At 35.6% G+C, this 7,581-nt stretch overlaps 1 protein-coding gene across 2 annotated transcripts; it reads right to left on the bottom strand.

The window, feature by feature from the left end:
• Nucleotides 1–2,354: 2,354 nt before the first annotated feature.
• Nucleotides 2,355–5,633, bottom strand: LOC113276079. 2 transcript variants are annotated; one of them, XR_003323932.1, is made up of 2 exons: nucleotides 3,213–5,633; nucleotides 2,355–3,071 (listed from the first exon to the last, which is right to left on the bottom strand). XR_003323932.1 is itself a non-coding variant. In XM_026525672.1 (2 exons), the coding sequence occupies exons 1-2, from the start codon at nucleotides 4,972–4,974 to the stop codon at nucleotides 3,487–3,489; spliced, it is 1,311 nt and encodes a 436-aa protein (XP_026381457.1). In that variant the 5' UTR covers nucleotides 4,975–5,633; the 3' UTR covers nucleotides 2,355–3,486. The 2 variants fall into 2 exon arrangements, 1 of the variants encoding a protein (XP_026381457.1); XM_026525672.1 differs by having other exon boundaries at nucleotides 2,355–4,142; nucleotides 4,320–5,633.
• Nucleotides 5,634–7,581: the final 1,948 nt, after the last annotated feature.

Genomic DNA, 7,581 nt, shown 5'->3' with positions numbered 1-7,581 from the left:
TGAAGAACGGGAAATAGGTTTGGGAAATTTCCCAAAATCTGAATGATAAAAATACTAATTGGAATTTTGTTTTATCTTTTGGTGATTTGTTATATAGGAAAAGTAAATAAGTCAATGTCTCTATCCTGCTATACAAGTGATATAGTCTGAAATCGAGGTACATTAACATCTAATGAGGATTTTTCTTTTCTAATAAAATAATTTGTATTGATGATTTCATTTCAGCAACACTTGCTCTAAATTTAGCTCAAGGTTTTATGATATGGGTTGGCGTTTTAGCTAATTCTTTAGTATAATTTTTGATTCGTAGAGTCAATTGTTTAACGACCGAACAACAAAACACGGGAAATCAAGTTAAATCTAGAAAGAAGACACATTGTTTTATTTGTAGGAAAATGCCAGTAAGTTCAAAGGATTAAATACGTTTTTTAGGTTATACTTGAATTTCACTAAATATTTATGTGTTCGGTAGGTCCAATTCCTTGCCACTGTACGTCTTATTGTTTTCCTTTGCATTTTGCAGGTGCAAAATAAAGTTGTACAAGATAAGGGTCACATGCTTTGGAAGATCGTAGGTGCTTGATATAGCACAAACAACATAGAAAAGTAAGTCGAATGTTGTTTCAATTAATGAAACCATTTCAACGCCTTTTGCAGGCTCAATGTGATACTCCTTGATTTGTAATTTAAGTGTTCCTTCTGTTTCTAAAATATAATCAGGTTTCCTTTTTTTTGGTTATTTCAGAAAAATAGGCAGGTTTCTTAAATGGAAAAGTCAAACACTATGATTTTACTATTTTGCCCATCATAAACAAAAAATCAGTCGTGAATGTCTAATGTATAGAAATACCGAAAAACGATAAACGAACTGAAGAACTCGGTTGCTACCATTGATTTTCGTTGATGAACTAAGGGACTGGAAATCAGGAGATCGTATGTAAAGGATTTGGACAGATTTTTGAAGCGAGAAGTTGTTGAAGATTTGCGTACGAGTATATTTGTTGATTGGTTTGAGTTTTCAAACGAAAAAACAGTTGAAGCAGAACTGCTTGCTGCCATCGATTTGGTGATGAGTGGGAGGATTAAGAAGTGTTTTTGAATTCAATTAGAAGAGCTTAAGAATGGGTTATTGTAGTATTCCTAACTCAGACGAAAATTCACTGGTTTCGGTGGAGTTTTTTTAACCTAAAATCATCCCAGAATTGATGTAGATGTCGTTTGTTTTATGGGTTAATGGTTGCTCGTTGATGATTGTTTAGAGTTTCTAAATGATTAGGAATCTTGGGTTTGCAGGGAAGGAGTATATAAGAGGCATAACACGTACGACAAGCTCATGTTCTGCATTCCAATTTCACGCCCACAATCTTAAAGAAGTCCTGAAAGAAATTTTTCTTCACCACCATCCTTCTTACATAAACACTTAGTGTACTGCTTCCATTTTCAAAAGTGAAAGCATGTGAGTCGTTTCTTTTCTGTTAATTGATGATCATCTTGTATGTATGTTTTGGTTTGCTTGATCGATGTTTTTGTGCATATGTTTTTCAACTGCTCACTGGTTAAACCCCTTCGAATACATGTTTTGCGTAGGGGCGTTTGCTGGCGTTGATCAGAATGAAAAACCCATATGTTTGCGTTGCATTGAATTTGCATAATCGACACAAACATACACACACACTCGCACTTACTGTGACACTTTTTATAGGAAGTTCTATTGCTCAACCTTAGCTGCATTGAATTTTCAAAATACACTGATTTATTGTGCTGATAATGCAACACGCATTGTTCATTCTCTGTTTCAAGATTATGGATCATTCCTTTATAACCACTTGGCCATGATAATGCAACACGAAATTTTCATTCTCATCTTGAGTGTCAACATTTACAGTTAGTGTGCCAGTCTTGCCCATTTTGAGTGTCAACATTTACAAATTTTTTTTGCTTCGTTTGTCATTCATTTTGACTTCACAAGTTTATTTAATGTTGATAGGGATAGGGTGTAGCGCTGATCCGCACTTTTCTCTGTGTCAGTTTGTGATTCTTGATTAAACTTTGTTGTACAACTCCACTCCAAGTAGACTCATGATTTATGGGTCATTCAAGGCTTCTGTCCAGAGATATTTAACCAGGCAATGTGCTTAGCTTCCTGCTTGTTGTCGAGGCAAATGCTTCCCCGGGAAAATTACAAAAATGCTTAAAAAGCCACAAAACCCAAACTGCACTCAAATGGCACCAGCAGATGAGATAAGGACCTGCAAAATGGAAGTGGAAACAAAGAAGATGGCCAGGCAGTAAAAGATGAAGTGGAAAAAGTCTTGCAAAAGCATCAACCAACACAACCAACAGACTTACCAATATCAATGATCAAATTAATGTATTACAGGTCTATTTTAAGATGAAATAAGGACCTGCAGAATGGAATAATGTATTACAGGTCTAATTTAAGATGAAAATTTACATTAATTGGAATCAATCGTTTACAACAAGTTAATTGTATTCCCTTCCAGAGATTGCTTTCTTGAAAACAGACATTTAAAATTCTAATTTATGCGAGTAATTGAATCCATTCATGCCCTGCCTGCAATATACTAGCATACATCTTTCACTGCTTTGAGATTGGTTGACCACTTGCACATTGAATTTGGTCATAAAGTTCTGCACAACACCTGCCTGCAATATACCAACTTCATATACCCAATTATGAAAACTTCACCATTGACTTCAAACCCAGATTCCATCTTTAGGAAACACACATATACCAACTCTTTCATTGTCAAACATAAAAATCTCTCTTTACACCATTATACATGTTTAGATTTGATAGGGTCAAAAGTAGACTGACAAAAATTCCACATTACACAGGAAAAAATTATTCTGTTAGATGAAGTTTAAATAGATTGAACCATTCTAATGCTCAGCCTTTGAATAAAAACTTAAACTAGGGAGAAAATACTGACTAGATTAAGCTCCGGGACATACCAACAATTGTAGAGTTATACCTGAATCGTTCCTCCGAGTCAACAACAAGAAAACCAACTATAATACTTAGGAAATCTTCACATACCCAGTTCGAGCTGCCACAAGTAAAAACAGATTACATTAAGCAAGCAACACTATATCAGAATAACAATCACTGGTGATTTCCTCACCAACTACTTTCCTACGGCGCTCCTGGTACAGGACAATGGATGCAAAAGACAACAAAAAACACTTACCTGTGTCTCCTTGTTTAGGCACCCCAACAGAAAAACAAAGCAAACTGACAACAAAATATGAAAAAAACGAATAAAAACAAAAAAGACAAGACTTCAGCCCCATGAGCATCACTTGGGTGGCTGCCATTCTGACTAGATTGGCACCAGAACCATCACCAATCATTTGCAGAGGCAAAAGAAGTCGATACAACCCCAGAAATTATTGCAGAAGCTAAAGAAGTCGATACAAACCCAGAAATTGTTGCAGAAGCAATTATTGGAATCTCAGATGGCATCATATTAGAATCTCAGATTGTTGTTGTGCTCCACTAATAAATGCTCTTGCCTTATTCACAACTTGAGGGTCACATTGAAGCACAACCGGCAGCTGGTTTGTTCTGATTAAGCCTGATTTGTTCATATGTGGAATCTTGATTTTTATTATCTCTTTCATACATGACTGCAAAGTTAAGAACACATTGTTCGAACTTTCAGTAGAAAACAGTTCAAAATCTCTAGTAACACTTGCGATGAATTCATCAACTGTAGTTGGAGCATCTTTATGTTGAAGTGCGGCGATAACTCTAAAAAATCCAAGGTCTAGGACATTCAAGTATGGACTGTTTGGAGGTAGAGATAACAAGCGAATATCGACCCCATGACTTCTAACAGCTTCCATAAACTTATCGTCATTTTCATGAACATGTGGTCCCGCGTTATCTTGCTGAACAATCATTGTCTTGTATCTTGTGAAAGGCCATTTCTCAACAATAGCGGGTAACAACTCATTTATCATACAGTTTCGAATAATTTCTTTTGTAACAGATTTCATAGCTTTGGTTTCCATAGTACCGGCAGGACGATTTTTTCTGCTCCTCTTTGCAGCCTCCCTAATTAGAAAAGGCCAAATCCCTATCTTTCCATCAAAACCAAACCGAGGACGAGCCACAGCTGTTAAAAATATAATTTTAGTAATGTAACGCTTACTCTTACATGTACGTAATGGTTCATCTTCTTCCGCATGAAGATAGTATTTTTGGGCTGTCTTAGTAATGAAGAACCACTTCTCATCTATATGAATACGATCATACATATCAACAAAATAATGGCATAGGGAATCATTCATACCTTCGGCGATCATCTTTAAGCAAAATTCCACCCTTTCTTTCTTATTATCATCCGTTGGATCTGGCCTCAAGGCATTTGAATGTGGCCTGATATTTCCATCCTTAATTCTCCTATATATAGTAGAAGTTGATAAGTCTAACGAATATGCAAGAGACCTCATGCTTGTTCGGCGTCGTAGAGGTATAGGTTTTATCAATTCCAAATCAATTTGAATCTTCTTTCTACCAACTCTTTTCACCATCTTTGAGGATATATCAAGCATCACTCCATTTGCACTAGCGATCTTCGAATCATGCCATAATCGCGATACTGACCTTGTACTGACAGAAAAACGATTAGCAATGTTAGTGATCTGACCTTTTCCTAATTTTCCATTTATGCTTGCTTGCATCAAATTCTCTAAAATTGCTCTCTTCAAATTGGAGGTCAGATTTTTCTTCTTATTCCCAAAACGTCTGTTTTGTGGTGGTACCATGTTGTTAGCTGGAGAATGTAGCTCCTCTTCATCTTCTTCCTCTTCTTCTTCATGATCATTCACATCCTCTTCTTGGCAGCATTCATTTAAGTCAATTAAACGATACTCGCTCTCATAATCGGGTGGCATTGGAATATTTGGAAAATCTTCTATAGGAATTTCATTCAAATCGAAATCCATTTCTTCTTACAATTGATTCTCAGCGTAATTACGTCAAACAGGGAGAATACCGTATCTTATTGTAAGAAAAAAAGGAAATACACGGGAAATATGGGTACCTTGAGCCATAATCGATGAAGAACAAATCCATCAAAATCAGTAACAACTTCTTCAATAGAACAACGAGACTAATTCAGGAGCTGATTTTGATTTTGAATCTGATGCTTCTCTCTGTTGATCGATAATGCTTCTTCCACAATCTTCAAAGACAACCGAAATCGAAGTATGCTTCTGAGATCCGAAAATATTAATGTAAAATCTCCAAAATATTTGATGGGTAATGAAGATTACAGAACACTAAGTATGAATCCTTAGTCAGGTACGAAATTGGGTTAAAGATTTGAATTGAAAATCAAAATTTAGTGATTCACTCAATAACTTGCCCTGATTAAAATTTCCCCAAATCAAGCTAAACTTTCAATGAATTTGAAATAATGAGACTGTGTGTTCTTCAAATCAGGTGGATAAAAGAATTTGAAATTATGTGATCTGAAAATTTTGTTCTCAAATTTGAAATGGATCCGGGAGTAATTTGAAGCTGCAACAAAATTTGAATCGCAATTTGAGAATTTAAACGACGAAGGGTAGTTTAGGAAAACATGGGAAAAAACGGCTGTAATAATTAGGATTCTTAATTTCCGTGAAAGTCAAACCTACCTATTTTTAGAAACGAGAGAGTTTGTAGACCCTAGTTAGCAATTCGGGATTCGGCAAACGTACGGAACGACAAACGTACGAGTATTATACGGTTTTGTAAAATCCAGATTCGGTCCAAAATTCGGTCAACGGGACGTGATTCGTCATTAATTCGGAACGGCATACGTACGTGTATAATTCGATTTATAAATGTGAGTTCGGCTCTGAAAATTCGGTATCTATATATAACAAATAATTTTATTTATAAGGTCATAGACCAATTTTTATGCATATGTGTGAGTTATTTAAGGAAAAAATAAACTCAATATGATGATATTAATAATATATACAACATTAGTTATCCAAGAGGACGTCGTATGGTGGTTTAGATGCTTGGTTAGTGAGTTTGAGATCTCTCTCACCTTCACCTTCAAATCTCTTCAGTCGTTTTTGTTTCATAAAAATTACAACACGTCTAATATTCGGTCGTGTATGTTCGGGAGGCAGTAAAGCCCAAAAAGTGGAGTCTTTGAAAAGTAAAAGCTAAAGAATTTATGGCGAATTAAGCGGACGTATCATTCGGGATACGTAGAATTCGTGAACGATTCGCGAATAATCCGGGAATGCCACATAATACGCGGCTTGGGTTCGGAGTTGCAAACGTACGCGAATAAGACGGTAAAATTCGTGATACGGAAAAATTCGCGAATGATTCGCGAATCATTCGCGAACTTACTAACTAGGATGTAGACTAATGCACTAAGTATCTTCATATGCTTGAAGTTTATTTGTATATTTTTTCCGAAAATAAACTCAAAATAAAAGTAACGAAGCATTGTGCATTTACTGTTTGTTCTTTTTTGTGCTGTTGTAATCTTACAAGAAGCTACATTAGGACTTTACCTGCGGTCAAAATCGATACTTAGTGTTTAATTAAGATATGGATTCTTTTGACTAATTATGTGTTTCTGAAACTCTCAATTTGAAAAGACCCAATTTTTCAGATTGCTCTAAAAGTACGATCATATTTTTTTAATCTTTGTAATGTCATTATTCCTGTAATTTTTTCTTTATAGAATGAATTTTTCTTTTCTTGCCAACAACGGAAGGAAACCCATCTCAACGGCTAAGTAAGTTACCTTGCTTGATGATTCTTCCCGATATTTTGTTTTTTTTCCTAGAAACTTTTAGCTTCTGAATGTGACAGCTTGGTTTTGATGGAATGATGGCATCTCATATATTGCAGGGCTTAGGACAGTAGGACTGCCAATACGTTTGAGTTGTATGGAGCAATTTGTTGTTGGACCTTCCGTAAAGATACTTCAAATGTCACATACTTATCTTCAACAAAAAAGACTTTTGGTGCATTAATGATTGCATTCGGAGGGAATTGTGCGCATTGTGCCGATTTTTATGATGGTTATCATTTCTTATAGTATATACACAGATGTTTCTTCAACCTTATTGTTCTGAAACACAATCTTTTACTATTGGTACTGTAATTTCTATCATTTCTGTGAATTCGATCTTCATTTATACACACAAATTGAGTATCAACCAAATGCCTGGACTAGATACAATGGCGTTTACTGAGATTGTGATTTCGTCACTTTTCCTTTTGGAAATCTTCATTTCTTGCTGTTTGTTTTACGAGACTATGAACCTTAATAATGGTACAAAAAATTTCTTCTGCAGGCAGGAGGGATACTTTTACTTGAAACAATACTCCTACTTCTTGGTTTGGTGGCGCTCATTCAGTTTACGTCGCATTACTAGATGGTTGTCGCGGAGGCGGTTTAATTAGCCAGGCCTTTAGTCCGTCATATGAAATGAATAGTTATTGACCATTTCTTCGAAAAAAAACTTTCTGCAGATTTGTAACTAACGATCGTTGTTTTTCTAGGAAGTTCAGTATGGTACCTCTTTAATGGA

The sequence above is a fragment of the Papaver somniferum genome, chromosome 4 (genome assembly GCF_003573695.1).
Source record: "Papaver somniferum cultivar HN1 chromosome 4, ASM357369v1, whole genome shotgun sequence".
NCBI lineage: Eukaryota > Viridiplantae > Streptophyta > Magnoliopsida > Ranunculales > Papaveraceae > Papaver > Papaver somniferum.
This window is presented reverse-complemented; position numbering and strand designations above follow the sequence as displayed.